Source organism: Pleurodeles waltl, chromosome 3_1 (genome assembly GCF_031143425.1).
Source record: "Pleurodeles waltl isolate 20211129_DDA chromosome 3_1, aPleWal1.hap1.20221129, whole genome shotgun sequence".
Classification (NCBI taxonomy): domain Eukaryota; kingdom Metazoa; phylum Chordata; class Amphibia; order Caudata; family Salamandridae; genus Pleurodeles; species Pleurodeles waltl.
This window is the reverse complement of record NC_090440.1, coordinates 1,442,583,976-1,442,607,472: the sequence shown is the minus strand read 5'-3', so window position 1 is coordinate 1,442,607,472 and position 23,497 is coordinate 1,442,583,976. Positions and strand designations below refer to the sequence as shown.

At 47.0% G+C, this 23,497-nt stretch overlaps 1 protein-coding gene across 3 annotated transcripts in view; it reads left to right on the top strand.

The window, feature by feature from the left end:
* The window catches only part of ALG9 (ALG9 alpha-1,2-mannosyltransferase), a 956,626-nt gene that overhangs the window by 349,526 nt on the left and 583,603 nt on the right, over nt 1-23,497 (top strand). For all 3 annotated transcript variants that reach the window (XM_069225004.1, XM_069225007.1, XM_069225006.1), the window contains one exon: nt 13,123-13,270. In XM_069225004.1, coding sequence (XP_069081105.1) covers nt 13,123-13,270 — 148 coding nt within the window. The remainder of the gene's footprint in view (nt 1-13,122; nt 13,271-23,497) is intronic.

Genomic DNA, 23,497 nt, shown 5'->3' with positions numbered 1-23,497 from the left:
ACAGCACGGAAACCGCCCTCATCTCAGTCACAGACGACATCAGAACCCTGATGGACAACGGTGAAACAGTCGCCCTCATCCTCCTCGACCTCTCGGCGGCCTTCGACACCGTCTGTCACCGCACCCTAATCTCCCGCCTCTGCTCCACCGGGATCCAAGGCCAGGCCCTGGACTGGATCGCCTCCTTCCTCTCAAACCGTTCCCAAAGAGTTTACCTCCCACCGTTTCGCTCAGACCCCACCGAGATCATCTGCGGAGTACCTCAAGGCTCATCGCTCAGCCCGACACTCTTCAATGTCTACATGAGCCCCCTCGCCAACATCGTACGCAAGCACGACATCATCATCACCTCCTACGCCGCCGACACCCAACTTATACTCTCCCTCACCAAGGACCCCGCCAGCGCCAAGACCAACCTACAAGAGGGTATGAAGGACGTCGCAGATTGGATGAGGCTGAGCCGCCTAAAGCTGAACTCTGACAAAACGGAAGTCCTCATCCTCGGCAACACCCCGTCCGCCTGGGACGACTCCTGGTGGCCCACGGCCCTCGGCACCGCACCGACCCCCACAGACCACGCCTGCAACCTCGGCTTCATCTTGGACCCCCTTCTCACCATGACCAAGCAAGTCAACGCCGTGTCCTCCGCCTGCTTCCTCACCCTCCGCATGCTCTGCAAGATCTTCCGCTGGATCCCCGCCAACACTAGAAAAACCGTGACCCACGCCCTCGTCACGAGCCGCCTGGACTACGGCAACACCCTCTACGCTGGGACCACCACCAAACTCCAAAATCGCCTGCAACGCATTCAAAACGCCTCGGCCCGCCTCATCCTCGACGTACCCCGCAACAGCCACATCTCCGCAGACCTGAGACACCTGCATTGGCTCCCAGTCAGCAAAAGGATCACCTTTCGACTTCTCACCCACGCACACAAAGCCCTCCACAACAAGGGACTGGAATACCTCAACCGACGCCTCAGCTTCTACGTCCCCACCCGCCTCCTCCATTCCTCTGGCCTCGCGCTCGCTGCCGTCCCTCGCATCCGCCGCTCCACGGCGGGTGGGAGGTCTTTCTCCTTCCTGGCACCCAAGACCTGGAACTCCCTCCCCACCAGCCTCAGGACCACCCAGGACCACTCCGCATTCCGGAGACTCCTAAAAACCTGGCTTTTCGAGCAGCAGTAACCCCCCCCCCCTTTCCCCTAGCGCCTTGAGACCCGCACGGGTGAGTAACGCGCTTTATAAATGTTAATGATTTGATTTGATTTGAGTGAGCGGGAGTCCATATTTAAACGCAAGTGAGGTAACTGGAAGGGAGTTGCTTTCCTGCAGCAGTTTATCTTAAAAAATTATGCCCTTATCCCTAAACTCGGACCATTCGATAACGACCCAACCAATTGTGATGTTTCTATTACTGCATATGGGTGTGTGTACGTGAGGAGTATGGGGGGATTTGAGCAGGGAGTGCCCCTGGTCCTATGCGTAGCAGAAAGCTTATAAAACCGGGTTGCTATTAGGGTTGGTTTTGCCATGATCGGAATAATAGCCTGTAAGATTGCCATTTAATTGTAGAATGTGCTTTTACAGATGGACCCACGCAGATGTCTCTCAGTGGGATTTCAACATGTATACTGTGTGAGCCAGTTGGGAAGCTAACCAAAATGATGCGAAAGATCGAGGCCTCCACCCAATAACGGTTTTGACATAAAGCATGGAAGCTCTCAGACATGGTCTGCGTCCGTTCCGTTCCAGACAAAGTCCCTGATGATACAGTCTATTGTCTGCAGTAAAGTTTGATATCCTTAAAAGTAGCATTCTGAAAATGTAATTCAACCTCAGTATCATGTTCTTTTTAATAATCTACACGTTGACCGATAAGGATAGTTGGAGTTTGGACCAGATAGCAAATTCTGCAGTGACTTTGTCAGTGATTGGAGTGATATTGTTCATGATCATGTCAAGGAGGCCAGTATTCAAGTATACGCCAAGATATGAGCCGACTGGGTTGCAATGTAAATAGAGAGGGCCCAAAGGATGCTTTAGTGGTAGTAGGTATTAAAGGCACTTGGACCAGTTTATGCGATAGCCTGAGAACACAGTAAAAGACTCAATGACAGCCATGAATGCCAGAATAGAATCCAGGTGGTCGGACAGCGTGACCAATATATCGTCAGCGTGATGAAATGCATTCTGTTCATCCACAGCCGTTTGCAACCCTTTAATGGTATGTTTGTTAAGTATGGTTGCTGCTAGGATTTCCAGGGCGATCAGGAATATAAAAGAGAAAGGGGGCATCTTTGTCTACCTTATATTGTGCCACAGCCAATACGGAAGAATTGGGAGGTGAAGCCTCTCCAGGTTACTGAAGCAGTTGGCGAACTATAATAACCATCTCACTTTGTCAAGAAAGGATGTACTCAGGCCTACAGCAGTCTTGACTGTTAACAAGTACGACTAATCATTGCAGTTGAACGGCTTTTCTGCATCAAGCTAGATAAAGACCTTTTCATCCCTGTTCTGATGAATCTGCCAGAGATAACATCCTCAGATGATTCGCCAATGAACGACCTGTTAAAAACCCTGCCTGGGAGGAGTAGATGCAGAATGTTCGTCTTGTAGCCAATACCTTAGCTAGGATCTTTGTATCCTTGTTCATATGGAATATCTCCCTGTAATTGGTACTGCATAATGGATCCCTTCCATTTTGGGGTATTGGGGAAATCCTAGCCCTATTAAATTCCAGCAAAGGGATGTTTGTAGCAGTAATTTCCCTGAAGAATTTGTTCCACAGTGGTATTATTAGTGGCTTCCATCCAGAACACTGTTGCAGTACTCATACTCGACCTCCCACGCCGCACCCACATCACACCTGAACTTGGGAGGCTTCACTGGCTCCCTGTTCAAAAGCGCAGTCAATTCAAACTTCTCACTCACTCTTACAAAGCCCTACACAACACAGGGCCAGAATACCTGAACAGCAGCATACACTATCTGATAGAGACTTCCAGTTGCAGATTCCTTACCATAGAATTTTACCCAGGCGTCAGTCTGGATCCGGAGATTTTTCCTCAAGCAGTACCCCAGCCCCCGTTAGGTGGTGTCGGTCGACTCCGCATCCATCGTTGGTGTTGTAGTCGCCGGATATGACGTTGCGGGTTGTATATAGGTGGCATACTGACGTCAATTTTTTTCTTTCCAAGCCAGCCTACGTGCAGATCCAAAAAAGATCTACCCCACAGTCACTTTTCGACTGACTTTTGTCTAAACTTTTTGGTCTCCGGGTTGACAATCAACTATCCGTGGGCTATGTGGGAGTAAATAAATTTAAAGCTCTACAGAAAAAATATTCCACAATGGATTATCCTGTGCATTACCTTCTGCTACGCATTGGCCAAAAAACAGCCCTCTAAGGGCCTGCGGGTTACCTCATACAGAACCAAGGCTGAGACCACTGCGTTAACATATGGTGTTCCTCTCCTGGACATCTGTTAGGCAGTGATGTGGGCATCACTCCACATGTTCACAAATATTATTGCCTGTCCGTTGTGACTGCTATTTTACACGTTCAGTCCTACACTACTTTTTGGTGTAATTGAGTTTGCAGACCCGCCTTCAGGGAGGTATTACTTGGGTATCTATTCAGAGTTAAGGAATCTGCGGCTAGAAGTCTCTTTCAGATGGACAAGTTACTTACCTTTGGTAAAGCCTTATCTGGTAGAGACTCTAGCTGCAGATTCCTTACTGACCCCCATCCTCCCTGCTTTGCGATCCGGTTCAGATGTAAGCGACATCCTTTAAAGGACCTTAGTCTTTTCCATGCCAGAGGTTAGTTCTCATCATGGCTCTGAGCTCCTGGCCTGTGAATTGGTGAAAGTGATTGACGTCCAGGCACCAAGGTGACGCCTATATAAGTATCTCACACGTCACTTCTGGCTCAGCCGACACGTAGCGGAATGACACAGCTACCGGTGCACAGGGGTAATGCTTGAAAATCTTCCAAATCCTGATGCCTGGTAATAATCAAAGGTAAGGAATCTGTAGCTAGATAGTCTCTACCAAATAAGGTGTAACTAAAGGTAAGTAACTTGTTCTTTACCTGCAGATGTTACATTTTGTGAAATTGTACAGTTTTGAAACACGTATCGACTTGTACAGAAACATTTTGTTTTGTTGTTGTAATTTTGCAGATCATTTATTAATACAAATGTGTATTTTTTTAAAAAAAAATTAAGGCTAATTGAAGCACTATAATGTTTCCGTACAAGAAAATTGTTGCTGACTTAAGAAGCTGGTCACTGTGCAGGAATGTTTGGTGAAGTGGGACATTTTACATTGGAACCCTGCTCCTCCTGCCTTTACGGTCAAAAACACACTAGAACACATTGCTTCTTAGGCATAAGAGTAAAATTAGATTGCAGCTTGTTAACACTGTATATTTAGATTCCTCAATCCCTTTAAGAACTTTAAATAATATATCGCTCATTGTGCATGCATGAATTCACTGTCTTCTTTCTGTGCCATTGTGTCACCAAATTAGACCCAATACATACTCAGAATGTGCCTGGAAAATAATCACTTGACTTCCCTAGAAATATATATCAAAAGCATAAAAATGGTACTGGGTCCCCATTGTGCTTGGCATCACCAACCCCCTCCAGATATGTAAATATCTGGGTGGAAGCAACCTGATGACCTTGGAGATAGACATTTCTTTGTTTCATGGATTTGGGCCCGCCAAGACATAGGTGGTCATTCTGACCCTGGCGGTCTTTGACCGCCAGGGCGGAGGACCGCGGGAGCACCGCCGACAGGCCGGCGGTGCTCCAATGGGGATTCCGACCGCGGCGGTAAAGCCGCGGTCGGACCGGCACCACTGGCGGGGTCCCGCCAGTGTACCGCGGCCCCATTGAATCCTCCGCGGCGGCGCAGCTTGCTGCACCGCCGCGGGGATTCCGACCCCCCCTACCGCCATCCAGATCCCGGCGGTCGGACCGCCGAGATCCGGATGGCGGTAGGGGGGGTCGCGGGGCCCCTGGGGGCCCCTGCAGTGCCCATGCCACTGGCATGGGCATTGCAGGGGCCCCCGTAAGAGGGCCCCTACATGTATTTCACTGTCTGCTGCGCAGACAGTGAAATACGCGACGGGTGCAACTGCACCCGTCGCACAGCTTCCACTCCGCCGGCTCGATTCCGAGCCGGCTTCATCGTGGAAGCCTCTTTCCCGCTGGGCTGGCTGGCGGTCTGAAGGCGACCGCCCGCCAGCCCAGCGGGAAAGTCAGAATTACCGCCGCGGTCTTTCGACCGCGGAACGGTAACCTGACGGCGGGACTTTGGCGGGCGGCCTCCGCCGCCCGCCAAGGTCAGAATGAGGGCCATAGTGTACGTTTTGGAACAATTGGTAGACAGTTCGAAGGACCCTATGAAGCCCACAGATTTCTGGAAGAGAGTGTTTAGACTTATGTGAGTTCTACCCATTAGGACAGCGTCATCCACCTAGAGTAACGCAGGGACTTTTTTTATGCACACCATGCACATGCAGGCCATTGATGTCCAGCAGGAAAAGTATAGGGGACAGAACACATCCCTGGTGAATGCCCGCCCGAACAGGAAGCTAGAGATGTGCTCGCCTGCAGGGCCATACCTAACAGATGCTGATAAATGGAAATGGAGTGCACGCAGAAATTGAACTAACCCAGGGTCTACCCCCAGATCACTCAGCATGTCCCACAATTTAGACCTAGCCACACTGTCGAAGGTACTATACAGGTCCAAAAGGCCCGGCAGATGGAGCCCTGCTTTGCAGTGGTGTTGTTGCTGATAAGCAGGTGAAGATTAAGACATTGCCGCACAATGCCCAGCGTTTCATGGAAGCCATATTGCGCCTCCGACAGTGTGTTTGACTCAGTGACCCAGGGCAGCAAACCGTCCAAAACAACCCTCCCAGCAACTTTGACAGCCGAGACATACAGAGATATAGGACGATAGCTGCTGGGGGACTGTGGGGCACCTTTTTCAAAAATAGGAACAATGGTGGCAGTATGCAATGTGTCTGGAAGACCACACTGCGTAAAGGCATTAAAACTGTTAGAAAGTAATGGGGCCCTCAGTTCCGGGGTAGATTTATACAAGTTCTTAGGGAGCGCATCCGTTCCTGGGGCCTTATTAGATGTAGACTTAGCAATAGCCTCACAGACTTCTTCCAGGGATTGGATGGACCACCTCAGCCTCTTTTGAGTCATGCGGCCTATCTGAGTGATAGAGAGCACAAAAATGGATCTCCCAAACTTCTGTATGTATGGTGGTAATAACTGAGTTATAACTGGATCCCAAAGAGCTAATACCCTTAACAGCCCTCCAGAAGGACGTTGAGGCCTTAATCCTACAGGACAACCTGCCCCATTGCTCTGTTTTGATTTCTTTAGGCCTCCTACTCAGAGCCCTTTTATACACCGCTCTATATTGCTTAATTTTTTGACAGTGACTCCTTTAGGGCCCCCTGCAGGGTTGAAGAAGTCTTCCTACAGGCAGAATCAAACCGGTTCGCCTCAGGCAGTGCTGCCTTAATTGGTTAAGCTAGCTTTGGCAGCCCCCAGACAGACCAAGCTATCATCCAATATACAAGGGTCAGTCAAATAAGCTTGAGAATTATGTATGATGTACTGAGATTTTCAGTATTGCCCCTTGATCCACATTCAAACTAGGTGAATCCCCTGAGACTTAACAAAAGAAGAGGGGAACCACCGACCCTAACATTCCCCTTAGGAATGCCAACACCTAACCTTAGAGGATTGTGGTCACTCATCACAGTGACAGTAATGTCCCCACATGTGTTCCACCTCCAGATGGACCGAGAAACAAATATGTAATCAATAACTGACCCATAGCCACCCCTAACAAAGGTAGCTTTAAGGCGATGGGTTGGATCAACAGCATCTCAGGCATTGAGAAGCTCAAACCTATTGACAGCATTGAAAAGTCTCCTGGCTCAAGAGCACTCCACGCACAGGCAGTATTCTAAATGACTGCCTCATCAGCCTGGGGCCCAATTTGATGTTAAATTCGCCCCCAACCACAATATGAAACTGAGAGTTCAAGTGGGCTAATTCAGTTCAAGAACCGAGATAAAGCTTGACAGCTTAAAGATGTTATCACATGCCTCAGCTTCAAAAAGGCCATTGAAAAAATTAACAACCAGATAGATGCTATTAGGCCAAGTTAATTAAAAAAGGGCTTGAAAAGCAGGGCTCTCCCAGTGAAGCGGACTGATTTTACAGCCCAGGGTAACGTGGATATATGCCATTAAATCACCCTTGTCCGACTGGCTGATGAAGTGTCACTTTAGTCATCAGTTATTGTCTGGACACTGATGACACCGTTCTTAAATTAATTTTGAAGCAAAATACAAGATTTTCCACTGAAGTCTATAGGTTGAGGAGGCGATTTCAATACAACTCTTGAGCAGCACATGGATAGATCACAAATGGGGACTGAATGCATACAAGAGGTGTTAGCACCTGGACTAAGCACTTGGCTCCTACCTGCCTAAACAATGTCTGGTAATAATGTGAATCGAACTCCCAGTAATGCAAAGAAGTGGGAGACGATGGTGTTTATCCCCAGGAGTGCTACAGGGTAGGTTATTTTAGGATGAGATATGCGCAGACATACAGCACTGTGGGAGGCCTTTAAGGTAGTGCTGAGGGGCCCAGGGCATTGTAAAACAACAGAGCGTAGTCAAAACTCTGACCATTGAGTGAGGTTACAGCTGGAAATTGAACAACTAGAAGTTACGAATAGACCTTACGGTCCTGGCACAATCAGAAAACTGATCAGACTTAAAGTAACAGAATGAAACAAAATTATTGACCATGAGACCAACTATCCCTGGAAATAAGCTAAAGTGTGAGCATGAGGAGAAGGGAAAAGACCCGAGAAAAAGTTGGCAACCGTAATGAAAAATCCTTGGGCTGCCAATCACAGTCTCTTTTTCTCTGCAGACACTGGAACTACACTGCATGAAATGGAAGGATTCAGTAAGTTCTTACACTAATACAGGGCGCTTTGCGCTTCCCGAAACATGCTCTACTCAGCTAGTATTTACGATTATTTAAAGGGCCCTTCAATAGCATGGCTCCATAGGGAATTTTTGATTCATTTGACAAGGTCAAAGAAACCATCCGTGGACTATCCGTTGGAAAAGCCCTGGGATCCGATGGCTATCCCTCTGAACTGCATAAGATATATATTGGCCAACTGGCCCCACACATGCAGGAGGTCTATGAGGAGGCTGTAAAGGCTGACTGCCTACCCATGCGGGAAGCGATAATGATAACTATATTAAAAACATTTAATTTATTTAAGTTCTGTCATTTAAAACATCGGACATCTGTGAATCCTACAGACCCTCTCTCTAATTTCTTGAGATGTCAAAGTCTTAACTAACATTTTAACAAACTGTATTAAGTAGCTGCTACTTAATCAAATACTGCCTGATTAGACGGGGTTTTGACCTGTCAATCAGATGCCCAGAATCTGCACTTTCTGCTTAGATTGCTACATCTGATAACTCCACAGACCAATGCTGACGTTGTTTTTAAGGCGTCACATATGCGTGCAACCATTTGAGTGGGACTGACTGCAGTTTTGACAAGCCTGCCTAAGCCATTTCTATCCCTAATCAAATTAGTATACACCAGGCATGTGGCCAAACAATTAATGAAAAGGTTTCTGCCCCTATGTCCAGTGCCCGCCGTTCTAGACAAGGATACTCCTTGCCACCGCTATTTGCCCTTGGCCTATATCCTCTAGCGGCAACACTGCAACAGCATAACACACAATATGCTTCACGATTTATTAAAAGCCCCTTACTGATTTCTATGTGGATGAACAACCACTTTACATCAGGAAACCATAAGTTTGCTTGTTAAGTCACAAGACTCGGAGGCCTGATAGGTCTGACCCTAAACTGGAGTAAGTCGGCTGTGTTCTCAGTCACGGTGGGCGCAGCCAGAATGGGCCTTGTCTTCGCACTTCAGTGGTGTACCACTGCCATGAAATATTTTGACATTTGGATAATATTTAACAGGACGAAGAACTCAGACTAAACTGTTTTGTGTTTTTGGAAAAAACTATAGCAATGCCATCGACCAGCTAGAGGACCAAAGAGGCAGATAGATGGCCGAAGCTGCCACTCCCAGTGGCTGGTAAATTGAGCCTAACACAAAAGGTCCTCCTCACATTTAAATTTTACTTTAACATACCCATCCCATTGAAAAAATGTTTCTTCAAACACTTACAGCACAGCTCATTAAACTGACATAGGAAGGAAAGAATCCAGGATATTCTGGGACACTTTGACTCTTCAGTGCAAAGATGTAGGATACACTGTCCCCCACATGAAATTATATTATTAAAGTTGACAAGCACTGTTAGAAATGGGGTCTTTGGTTGGCAGTCAGGTTACCCCCTGTCCATGCAAGGACCCTCACTCTAGTCAGGGCAAAGGAGAAACACACCTGGTTAACCCCCACTCACCCCCTTGGTAGCTTGACACGAGCAGAAGGCTTAACCCAGAAGCAATATGTAAAGTTTTTGTACCAACACACATAATAATACAGTGAAAACACTACAAAATGGACACCACAGCAGTTTAGAAAAATAGGTAATATTTATCTAAAGCAAACAAGACCAAAACAACAACAGTCCAACATACACAAGTCAAAATATGAATTTTCGAAAGAATAGGAGTCTTACTTCATAGAAATCAATGGAAATGTTGATTCTACACAAAGTACCTGGTATGCATAAAAAATAAAGCCTCACGGGCGAGTGTGCATCGGAAAAGTCCGCGATGTATCGATTCCTTACTCGTAATTATAGTTGTGCGTCATTTCCTCTCTGGTTGAGTAGGCAATGCGTTGTTTTTCTCCCTCGCAAGAGAGCGATGCTTCGATTTCTGGACAGGGCATCTCAGATCCACGCAGGTTCATGATGACTTTGACACCCAGGGACAATGTATGAGAAATCCGGTTGCACGGTATTAGAAAACTGCACTGCACGGGGTTTGTGTCGTTATCAGGAGCCACAAGCGGATGTTGCATTGTTTCTCCAGCCGCGATGCAGCGATCTCCCAGCTGTGATGCAGGTGGAGCATTGATTTCAGCCGCAAAACAGGTGGTGCATCGTTTATCAGCTGCGTTGCAGATGGTGCGTCAAAACTTTCCCTGCACAGTGTTCTGTGTGTGGATTTTAGTCCTTGTTGTGCCAACTTCACCTTTCAAGGGCCTAGGGACTGTATAGGGCACCTCATGGCAGGGCAGGAGTCTCAGCAGAGTCAGGTGCTGCAGAGGAAGTCTTTGATGGCCCTGAGACTTCAAAACAGGAGGCAAGCTCAGTTCAAGCACTTGGAGATTCTTCTGAAGCAGGAATGCACAACAAAGCCCAGTCTTGGTCCCCTTTCACAGGCAGAAGCAGCAACTGCTGGATAGCCCACCAAAACACAGTCGCAGGCAGGTGCGGCACTTCTCCTCAGCTCTTCAGCTCCTCTCCTTGGCAGAGGTTCGTCTTGAATCCAGAAGTGATCTAAAGTCTGAGGTTTTGGGTTCTCTACTTATACCCCTTTCTGCCTTTGAAGTAGGCAAACCTCAAAGGAAGGTCTCTGTTGTTCACACGGTCCTGCCCTGCCCAGCTCAGGCCCCAGACACACACCAGGGGGTTGGAGACTGCATTGTGTGAGAGCAGGCACAGCCCATTCAGTTGTAAGTGACCACTTCTCCCTCCACCTTAGCCCAGATGGCTCATCAGGATAAGCAGGCTACACCCCAACTCCCTTTGTGTCACTGCCTAGAGGAGAGTCACAAACAGCCCAACTGTCAGTTTGACCCAGACAGGGAATCCACAAACAGGCAGAGTCACAGAATGGTTAAAACAAGAAAATGCCTAATTTCTAAACGTGGCATTTTCAGCCTAACAATCTAAAAAACAACTTCACTAACAGAGGTTTTTTAAAATTGTGAGTTCAGAGACCCCAAACGCCATATTTCAAAGTGCTCTCAAGGGAGACTGCACTTTAAGGATATTTAAAGGCAGCCCACGTGTTGACCTGAGAGAGATAGGCTTTGCAACAGTGAAAACCAAATGTGGCAGTATTTTACTGTTGGGACATGTAAAACATATCAGTACATGTCCCACCTTTAACGTACACTGCACCCTGCCCATGAGGCTACCTAGGGCCTATCTTAGGGGTGCCTTACATGTTTAAAAAGGGGAGGTTTGGGTCTGGCAAGTGGGTACACTTGCCAAGTCGAATTGGCAGTTTAAAACTGCACCCACAGACACTGCAGTGGCAGGTCTGAGCCATGTTTACAGGCCTACCTATGTTGGTGGCACAATCAGTGCTGCAGGCCCACTAGTAGCATTTGATTTACAGGCCCCAGGCACCTCTAGTGCACTTTACTAGGGACTTACTAGTAAATCAAATATGCAAATCAGGGAAAAGCCAATTACACGTACAATTTCACATAAACAGCACATGCACTTTAGCACTGGTCACCAGTGGTAAAGTGCCCGGGGAAACAAAAACAGCAAAAACAGAGTCCAGCACACAGTCAACAACCTGGGAAGCAAAAGCAAAAAGTTAGGAGAAACCACGCCAAGGATGCCAGGTCTAACAAGTGCACTTCACTCTACTGGCTCCACCCCCTAGAAATACACAGCCCGTCTGGCAGCTGAACGAAATGTGGCCTGCCTTACTTATCAGGAGACTGCACTGTGGCTGAAACGACCTACTCAGACAAGAAAACCAACACATACTATCGAACTCTTGCAGCTTGGCAAAAGCTTTGGAAGATGGGCCTTTCTCTTTTAATGCACTAATTTGATATTCCTTTAACACTACACCCACCATTCCCAATGTTCAATGTAGGCAGGGAAATAGTGAAATTCTAGTAATGTAAACTGGGCATCACCAGGTGGGGGGTGGGGGTGGGTATTGGGGACCTTTTATGTGGAGGACACGTTCATCTCCCAGTCACAGTAAGGGCATACGCTAAGGTCACCCTGCTAGATGCTTTCCTTTATCAGAGGCTAAAAAGATAGCACACAGCTTTTCACAGGTAATGGAATACTTCAAACCACTCCAATCAACAACAAATGCCCAAACTCACCGGAACCTTGTCACTGTAATATACAGGGTAATGCCGTGGCAAAGCCTTCTGCGAAAACCTGCCAGTGCAGAATGGGATGGAGATGTAGATACCCCCGACAGACAGAATGTGGGAGTACTGATGCTCCAAAACAGGTGAGCTTCTTCCCAGCAGTATACTTTGACAAATGCATTTCCGATGCAAACATCGCATATACTACCCACCCCCCGCAGTGTTAAGTGTTATATAGGTAAGGCCTACGGCCTGGTCACCTCTGCGACGTATATGTAGACCTGGTCGGAGTTCATGGAGTTCTGCTATGAGGAACTCCGCGAAGTGCTGAAAAAACTTTGCAGCGCTACACGAAGTTCCACGAGCAGTGAGTTTGGGTAAGTCGCATTGTTCGCTCTGATTTTAAGCGCCATGTGTTTCTCCTGGGCTGTAAAATCAGTGCAAACTGCATCACGTGGAGTGCCAGAAGACACTAACTTCTTTCTGCCGCTCGAGTAGACTTTCTACTCGATCATCAGCTTTCTCAACACGAGTGGCAGCTTTCTCAACATCAGACGGTAGCGTCCTGCTGCGACTGCCCAGTTTCATAAATCTTGCTTGCCAACATAGCAATTTCTCTTTCTTGCCAACTTAATATTGGCGAGCAGCACAAGAGAAAAAACTCCACTCAGCGTTGCTTCAAGGAGTTTTTTTTTTTTTAGCTCTGCGTGCATTACACAACTTATACAGAAGTTGAAATGTAAAAAGTTATGATTCAACTAAAATGAACACAATATTTTGAAGAATAAATTTGCAAATTGACAAGTATTTCTCTTTTTCAAAGAAAATCCTCTGGGTGGTACTTAGATACTTAGATGCCCTTTTAATGATTACTAAAGTTAATAGTTGAGTAAAAGAAGTTGCTGTCTCCAGAGCAGAGCTGCATGAATAGCTAAAGTTTTATTTTTTTTGTGTTCCCTATTGAGGTTACCATGGCCCTCTGGACCTGTACCCAGAATTTCATAGGATTGCCATTGATCCTTCTATACACAGCGTGGCTGAGGGAAGGCCTGTCAGTGTCTGCGTGGGCAAGGAATGGTATCGGTTTCCTAGCAGTTTTTTTCTGCCAGAAAAGTAAGTTATTCTAAAACCTGCGATGCACAATCACTTCATCTGTAATTTCCGCTGTCATTTAATGCATACTTAGCCCATGATAAATGACTCATTTTGTCTTGTAACAGATCATGAGGGTGTAAATATACAGGGGAAGTGCTGTCAATAACTAGGAAGTGTAAACCAAAAGCATCTCCTTACATGCTCCAAATGATTGTATAAATAATTCTGGACTATTATACAAATATATCATAATTCTAGACTATGATATGTGATATGAATAAAATTAGGTTTTGGCGCTTGATGATTGATACCCCAAAGAATCTGATTGGAGGTAGAATTTTTTAGGTAATTGTAATACCACCCATTAAAAAAGAAGCTTTCAAAAAAAATATATCGACTAGTTTTTTAATTACCCATTTAGGTTACTGTTTGTGTTTGAGATACCTACTGCACTCATTAGTTTAGTGTGGAGGTAGGTTGGGTGATGTAGAAACTTCTATACAATGAAGCATGTCTTGAATTCAATTTTCTTGTATTGAAAGCCAGATAAGATTAATCTTTTTTTTTACGTGTTGTAATATTTACGGCAAGGTGCTTGTTTAATACTAGAGATAAGACATTCTAGCTGCATACTCCTGTTGTGGTGCCTTTAATCTTCATTGATCTGTATGCTGATACCTTTACCAGCTGCTTCCCCAAAAGGGGCATCCGAGACAACACCATTCACTACCATATTGGAGATATTCATTCTTATTAATTAGGGGTTTTATAATCTCTGTTTGTTCATTGTAAATTTCTCTCCTCTGTCCACGGGGCAAGGTCGAGCTATAAAATATATTTCATAAATAAAATGAGAGTAGTCAAGCTTGAACACATAGACAGGAAAGGTGGAAAATGTAAGAAAAGGATGTACATGTGAAAGCATTTCTAGGTCTGTTAAAGATGAACAGAGATTGCAGAAGTGTTGTGTTGCATTGTATTGCAACATTATATAACGGTTTCTACCCGTGTGGGCAGCTGAAGCGCTTGTATACATGGGTAGCATGCTACACCGTGTAGGATGTATGGTTGGAAGTGTGTTGTTTTTGGTTTGATCTTCTATGAGAAGTGTTTCCATGGCATGCATGATGACCACTGTGCTGTGGTTATCGTGTTATGGGATATAGGGCTTAGAATTGTGATGGTTGAAAAAATTTAAGCGAAAAGCTCACAGTTTGTGGTTTTCAAGAGGCTGGCAGAATTATGAGCAGCTCTGTAGACCCCTTTGTGGTATTTCTTGTGTTCATAGTGTACATTTTTTTGTAATATATTTATTGGCATTTTAGTACTATACATCCCCAAAATATGCACAGACACACCACCCATTATGTCCATAGCTATCTCCACAGGATAATCTAAGACACTGTGAGAGGTTTCAGAATGAGTGACATCAGACAGTACAACTTCAACCCTGGTTGAACCACCCTCTGACCACCTCGAGCTGCTGGCGTCTGGTCCCAAACTCTCATTTATGCCACCGTAACCCTATCATACTTCAGTAGCACTATACTTTGCCAATCCTCTCATCACTCACACTCCCCATTGGCCTGGGGGCATTGGGGTCGGCATTGTGAAGATCATGGCACCCTATGCCTTCAGGTCCCCTGTCAGACTAGCCTCACTCTTTATGTGTGCGTCATCCACACCAGCCTATTCTGTCGTGTCTCGCAGCCAGTCCACAGTCAAGGGGGAGGCACAGACTTAGCCATCTAATGGCTATCCGTTGTTTGGCCGGAGCCAGTCCAAGGGTTGCAAATTTCCTACTAAGCTAGCTTCCTATTTTTCTTGGCAGGCACTAACCCCAGCAAGCATTGTTTCAGGTCCCTAAGTATCACCCACACCATAGCTTCATGCAGTGTCGCAGTAGCTCATCCCAGTAACCAACAATTTGTGGGTAGCTCCACATAACGTGAGAGAAGTCTATCACAGCATACCAGCAATGCGTGCATTGGCATCTCTGGAGTGGCATATTGTGTGTAGGTGTGTGGGTGATAGGTATATGATACACACTACGTTAGATTTGGTAATTTTAAACTGCGCATTAGCAGAGACCTACTGCACTCCCTTATGGATTCTAACCCACTCCTCAGTTGTGATTGGTAACTCACACACCCACTGCCACGTTGCCTTTACCCTGAGGGAGGGTCTGTGGCTGTATGTTGCAGGGTGCAGTATGTATATGGTAGTAAGCCTCTGCCCCCCCCACCCCAGAGTTAGCACTGCCTCAGGTGTCTGAGTAGACTCCGGGGTGTAGGCAAGTGTCCTTTTTTTACATTGGCACCCCCACATTTTGCCCTAGTATGGATGCTTTTTGACTGAAAGGGCACTGGGTTCCTGCTAACCAGGACTCCAGTGCCAGTGGTCTTTCCCTTAAAACAAAGAAAAGGCCTAATTGTAACCCAATTGGCAAGGACTTTAGAAGCCCTATAAGTCCCTAGTAAATGGTACCCATGGTACCTTGGGTATGGGTACTAAAGAGGGTTCAGAAAGGCCCAGCATGTATTATGCCGCTCTAAGGAACCCAGACTCATACCACATGCAGACCACCATTGTAGAATGCGTGAAGTGATCCAGACCATTTTGAAAACATGACATTGCACACCTCCTGTGTGCAATGTTGTGTACTGGCTGGCTGGTATCAAACAGCCTGCCACCACAAATTAGTTTCTGACCCCCTGCAGGTGACAGGCCACACGCTCAGAGGTTAGAAACAATGCCTGCCCTGGAGGAAGGTGGTGACAACTCCCCCACCTGGATGCGATTTAGGATATCAGAGCTAGGGGCTTCAAAGCCTCTGCCACTTATGACATGCAATTATGGCTTCCTCTCATCTGGGAAATGCTACTTCGTGCCCATTTGGCACCAGAGCAGGCAGGAAATTAGTTATTTGGGAGGCTCCTATGCTTATTACACCCCTAAGGTGTTCTGCCTGAAGTATACACTCGAGGAAGGGTTCCACCATCTTGTTTTTGCTTGAACTAGGAACTCTGGGTCATGAATATGCCCACTGTTGGACCTGGCCTTTTTGCAGGGTCATCCTCAAACTTTTGCCTCCTTCCTCCTATTTTTTTCTGACCAGTTTTTGTTGGCTTTAGGACTCTGGGCACTTTACCACTGCTAACCAGTGTTAAAGTGCATATGCTCTCTGTCTAAATTGTATTGGTGATTGGTTTATCCATGATTGGCATATTTGATTTACTAGCAAGTCCCTAGTAAAGTGCACCACAGGTGCCCAGGGCCTGTAAATCAAATTCTACTAGTGGGCCTGCAGCACTGCTTGTGCCACCCACATGAGTAGCCCTGTAAACATGTCTCAGACCTGCTACTGCAGTGTCTGGGTGTGCTGTTTTGCACTGCCAATTTGACCTGGCAAGTAGGCCCAAACCTTCAGTTTTTGTAGATGTAAGGCACACTTAGAGTAGGCCCTAGATAGCCCCATGGGCAGGGTGCAGTGTATATTAAAGGTAGGACATGTACTGATGTGTTTTACACCTTTGGATAGTATAATACTGCCAAATGTGATTTTTCACTGTTGCAAGGCCCGTCTCTCTCACGTGTTAACATGGCGACTGCCTTTAAATATCTTTTAAGTGTAAATACCCATTGGGAGCAGATAGTGGCATGGAGTTTGGAGTCTTTGGATTCACAATTTAAAAGTACACCTTTTGGTAAAGTTGGTTTTTAGATTGTCAGTTTGAAAATGCCACTTTTAGAAAGTAGGCATTTTCTTGGTTACCCAATCTGTGCCTCTGCCTGCCTGAGGAATCCACATCTAGGTGAGACTGACAGTTGGGCTGTTTGTGAATTCCCTCTAGACAGTGACACAAACGGAGCTGGGGTGTAGCCTGTGTGTCCTGATGAGTATCCTGGGCTAGTGTGGGGAGAGAGGAGCTGACACTTAAACCTGAAAGGGCTGTGTCTCTCGTCACACAATGAGGTCACCAACCCCCTGGTGTGTTTGGGACCAGGCCCTGACAAGGCAGGATCTTGTGAAGAACAGACAGAGACTTTTCTTTGAAGTTTGCCTACTTCAAAGGCAGAAAGGGGTATAAGTAGTGGACCCAAAACCCCAGATTGTTAGATTACTTCTGGATCAAGAGGAACCTCTGCCAAGGAGAAGAGCTGGAAGAGGAGTACCGCCCCTTTGCCTGCGAGTGTGCTTCGCTGGGTTGGTCTGAAGTTGCTGCTTCTGCCTTTGAGAGGACAAAGACTGGACATTGCTGTTTTTTCCTGCTTGTGACCTTTCTCCAAAGGCTTGGACTGAACTTTGCCCCCTGTTCTGAAGTGTCAGGGCCATCAAAGACTTCCTCTGCCATCACCTGGACTCTCTTGCTGAACTCCTCCCCAAATCCCTCCTTGCAGGGTTTCCTTTCCAGGTACCCTGCTATTGACTTTGATGTGTAGCTCTCGAGGCTACCAGCTGGTGGCTTCTTAGACTTCACCCCCTAAGCACCTTAAGTCACTGTGGACACCCTCGAGAACCGTTTTCAGATATACCTATGCAGTGATTTTCTCCTGTAAAAGGCTCATGCCTCAAATCTGACAGCTTGCTATTTTTACTGTTTTCCAGTAAAAATCAATGTCTGAATTACTTCCCCAATATTTTTGATCTTGGTGTCTAAATTTATATAAATATCTGTGTTATTTTCCTAAATTGGTCTCAGATTTGTTTTTGAGAGTGTGTCTCATTTATTGAGACCATGTCCCCCCAGGGCTAATCCCTCAGCCCCACCACTCTCTGCAACACATAAATAACCCCACTGGCCAAAACCATCAGATCCCACTGACTGGATAAAGAACAACTGCCTGCAGCTGAACACAGACAAGACAGAAGTAATGATCTTTGGCAATAGCAGCAACAAATGAAATGACTCCTGGTGGTCATCGTCATCAGACCTAGGACCAGCACCTACTTCCTCTGACCATGCCAGAAACCTCAGAATCATCATTGACAACAAGCTCACCATGAAATCACAAATCAAGGCTGTCTCCTTTGCCTGCTCCCTCACTTTGCGCATGCTACGTAAGATCTTCAAGTGGTTACCCCTACACACGAGACGCACCGTGACACAGAACCTCATCAGCAACCGACTGGATTACAGCAACACTCTCTATGTAGGAATCAACGCACACCTCCTACAGAGACTTAAGACCATACCAAACGCCGCAGCCAGACTCAGCTTCGGCCTTCCCCGACGAACCCACATCATACCCCACCTCAGGCACCTCCACTAGCTCCATGTACAGAAGAGATGCCAATTCAAGCTACTGACACAAGCACACAAGGCTCTACACAACCAAGGACCCACATATATTAACCACCGCCTGAACTTCCACCAACCGTTGAGAACACTGCGCTCTACCTACATTTCACTTGCCCATATTCCCTACATATACTGAAGCAGAAGTGGAGAAGGTTGCTTCTCTCACATCGGAGCGAAAACCTGGAACATCATCCCCACGCACCTCCGACCATCACCTCATTTTCTGAATTCCAAATGGCCCTCAAGACCTGGCTGTTCGAATAAGATTCTGGGACCTGCAAGCGCCTGTCTACCTTTTGGGTGAAAAGCCACACTTTATATATCCTGATTGATTGATTGACTGGGTATACAGCAAATGGTCAACACTCCCTTTGATAAGCCTGCTGGACAACGACACTACCACAAATGGATCACTTGGGATTATTAAAGCAATTCCCTATAAACCTATAAGGGTCATCTGGACTTTTTGCATGGTGTACCCCTACATTGGTACACTACATAAAAAGCCAGCTTCCTAAGGGGCATCCAGGAATTCTGGCCACATGTCTTGTGCCATAGCCTCTATTTTGGCATGCTGAAGGAATTGACCTGTGCCCAGAGCAAAGGTTTCTGTCAACTCTTGTATAGTGACAAATCGGCCTGACGGATATAAGTCCCCCAAGTTGATACATCTCCTCCCACCCCACCTGCCAGTGAGTCATGGATTGCTCAATGGCAAAAAAAGGACAGCTTTTCCATATTTCTCATTCCGGTGCATGAGCTGCCCTGTGGAGCACTACATGCACCGCTCGCTTCCAGAGTCTGCATACCACCCTTAGTTTGTGTGACATCATCCCAGGCATTCCATTAGCCTACAGCAGTAAGGTTCTCAAGTCTTCCCCTCTACTACAGAGCCTGACAGTAGGGTTTTCTCCCAAATGCACTCTACGTGAGACCAGTCAACTGTGTGCTGTAAGTGTGATGCACAGATAATACATTTTGAGGTCTGGTACATCGATTCCATCTCTGTCTCAGCCCAGCCGCAGTGTGGTGAGCCACATCCTACATTGTTTTCCAGCCCATATGAAGTTTAGTTTAGTTTAGTTTATGGGATTTATAGAGCGCATGGCTACCCAGAGGCCTCCCAGTGCTGATGGACAGTCACTAGACAATAGGAACAGAACTATACAGGGAACAGTACAGTTTTCAGTTTTCTACGAAAGGAAAGTTCAGGCATGTCATGACGAAGCTCTAAGGGGAGGGAGTTCCAGATTTTAGCTACTCTGCAGGCAAAGGATCACCCCCCTCCCCCCAGGTTTTTTTGCACAAAAGTAGTTAGTAAGAAAAGCTGATGAAGATCCACCAGGAGCTTGTCCAGCTCTTGAAAGTCATTCTCATTTGTGGTTCCCTGCAAAACATAAACATCAGGGCAGTACAACCATCTTAATTAGGGCATTTTTTCCCATTAATGAGAAACTGAGGGTGTTCCTGAATTTGATTGGCAGCTTGAGGTTAGTAATCACCTGCCACATATTTAAAGCAGGGTACTGTTGTACTCCATGCTGCACATGCATGCTAAGGTAGCGCACACTGTCCAATTTTCAAGGCAGTCTTGACTCAAGAAGGTGGGCAGCCCTAATCCCCTTCAGCTGGCCTACTTGAAGCAGTACCGAATAACATGCAATCTCGAGAGCTCCCCAAATTCCCTCATCATGTTCAACAGAATTGGGGCTGAGACACAGATAAATCATGACATTGTCCAAGTGTAATGATACAACATGGGTTGTGTGACTCACCCATATACCCTAGGCATGCAACACCTGTCTCAGCCTGCATGCTACTGGTTCCAAAGCCAGGGCGAACAGCAAGGGAGCACCCCTGCCAAGTTCCAAACTGCAAATGGATCACCTCCGATACCAGGCACACGTATGCATGCGCAGCTAAGGTTGAGCGTAGATCGGTTTGATCCAGGTGATAAATTTGGGACCCAGTCCCATTCTTTCCAACACTTGCCACATATACTCCCAGCTGACCAAACTGAATACCTTGTCTCTATCTAGGAAAGCAAGGGCATATTGATCTTCCAGACAAGAAGCTTGTAAGACGTGCACCAGTTGCGCAGAATGCAAAGCGGGTTTCTAAGGTGGGATAAACCCATATTGTCAGGGTGGACCAATTACGGGAGGTGACGGCATAAACACGTTGCAAGTATTTGGCCAAATATCTTCTGATCCACTTTTAATAATGACAGTGGGTGGTAAGAGACTGCGTCCGAAGGTTTTTTTTCCAGGTTTATGTATTAACACTTGCAAAAAGAATAAGTGATGGACGGAATGCTGAACAATGTCAAACATTCACCCCAGTACAGAGATCTGGGCCTAAATCCATCGTTTTTTTGCTGCCCATGCCATTCCAGTTTGGACCCAGCCATATGCAAATCAGTCTTGACCCTGTTCCCCATGGGAACAGTCCAGCCCGAACTGCCAGGCCAAGTCTTTCCTGGACTGGAAACAAGCATCCTGGGACCGGTTTCGGGGTTTCACCCCTCATCAGCCAGGCTAGCTTGAATCCAGTGGCATGGGAAGCACGGGACCCACGTCTGGGCGTACCCTTCCCACTTAGGGCGACACATGCAAAAAGAATAAGTGATGGACGGAATGCTAAACGATGTCAAACATTCACCTCCAGTACAGAGATCTGGGCCTAAATTTTTTGCTGCCCATGCCATTCCAGTTTGGACCCAGCCATATGCAAATCAGTCTTGACCCTGTTCCCCATGGGAACCGTCCAGCCCGAACTGCCAGGCCAAGTCTTCCCTGGACTGGAAACAAGCATCCTGGGACCGGTTTCGGGGTTTCACCCCTCATCAGCCAGGCTAGCTTGAATCCAGTGGCATGGGAAGCACGGGACCCACCTCTGGGAATACCCTTCCCACTTAGGGCGACAACGGAATGCTGAACAATGTCAAACATTCACCCCCAGTACAGAGATCTGGGCCTAAATCCATTGTTTTTTTGCTGCCCATGCCATTCCAGTTTGGACCCAGCCATATGCAAATCAGTCTTGACCCTGTTCCCCATGGGAACAGTCCAGCCCGAACTGCCAGACCAAGGCTTCCCTGGACTGGAAACAAGCATCCTGGGACCGGTTTCGGGGTTTCACCCCTCATCAGCCAGGCTAGCTTGAATCCAGTGGCATGGGAAGCACGGGACCCACGTCTGGGCATACCCTTCCCACTTAGGGCGACAAATGCAAAAAGAATAAGTGATGGACGGAATGCTGAACAATGTCAAATATTCACCCCCAGTACAGAGATCTGGGCCTAAATCCATCGTTTTTTTGCTGCCCATGCCATTCCAGTTTGGACCCAGCCATATGCAAATCAGTCTTGACCTTGTTCCCCCATGGGAACAGTCCAGCCCGAACTGCCAGGCCAAGTCTTCCCTGGACTGGAAACAAGCATCCTGGGACCGGTTTCGGGGTTTCACCCCTCATCAGCAAGGCTAGCTTGAATCCAGTGGCATGGGAAGCACGGGCCCACGTCTGGGCATACCCTTCCCACTTAGGGCGACAAATGCAAAAAGAATAAGTGATGGACAGAATGCTGAACAATGTCAAACATTCACCCCCAGTACAGAGATCTGGGCCTAAATCCATCATTTTTTTGCTGCCCATGCCATTCCAGTTTGGACCCAGCCATATGCAAATCAGTCTTGACCCTGTTCCCCATGGGAACAGTCCAGCCCGAACTGCCAGGCCAAGTCTTCCCTAGACTGGAAACAAGCATCCTGGGACCGGCTTCACGCATGGATGGGGGGAGTACCCCTCTCTTCAGAGCTTCCTGAAAGACCAATAGTAATTTATCGGCCATAGTTATTGGAAGAGCTTAATAGAGTTCAGCAGGTAGACCATCTATATCCAGGGCCTTAGCAGGCTTAAGAGAGTCTGTGACCTGCAATAATTCCTGCTTAGTTAACGGTCCTTCCAGTTATGTCTGGTCAGGCTCTTCCAGTTGTGCCAGCGGCAGTGAGTCAGGGTCGGCTTTCACCTCACAAACCGTGGCCACGCCAGGTGACATGTACACCCTTTATAGGTGTTCTATCAGGATTTCAATAGTGGCCTGTTGCATGCAAATCTCTCGTCCTCTCGAATCCCTAATCAATAATATGGGGTCTGATGGTCGTTCTTGCTTGACCATCTTGGCCAATCACCTGCCTACTGTAACCCCCTCCTTATGTAGTCGCTTCCTATAATATAAACAAAGAGAGGGACTAGGAGATAATCCAGCACCTGTGCTCCTTAAATGTAATGGTTAAACATAGGATGCTGTTCACACAGAGAAAGGGAGATTATGATAAGAAAAGCTGTCGGTCAGGGCCCGGGAGAGGGGGTGATTACCTGGATCAGGGGATCTGATTACTCAAAGTGATTCTCTCACACACCCAATTGGGGGTCATGCTTTGTCATTGGACTGCTCCTCGTTGGACTGGCACCGCAGTGCCCAACGGGCCCATCAAGGGGCCCAATCCCATCCCACTCTGTTACCCTGTGCTGGGTGTTCTCTCAATTAAGGGTAAAATCATCAGTTAGGGCATCAGCATTTGCACCCCTATAGACAAGGTCAGTAAGGGACTCTGCCCGCATGCGCCACAGCGCAACTCTTGGCAATCTTCGGTCAGAGAGTAAGTCATAATTAAGGGTGAGTGGCATCTGTCTGTGGGTGCTGGGCTTTCCAGATATTAACCAACCCCACAAACTTCATCAATTGTCTCAGGGGCTTCATCATATGGGGCTTAGTGTCTTGTTGCGCAGGGAACTGGCCCATGTCTCCTAACACACAATTGCAATCCCCAACTACAATAGTCTCCACAGGCAGGAACCTTTGCGCTGCCATTAACGTGGCCCCAAAAAAGGTCATTTCATTTACATAGCATATACACTAACCTAGCGGAGGTCGTTGGCA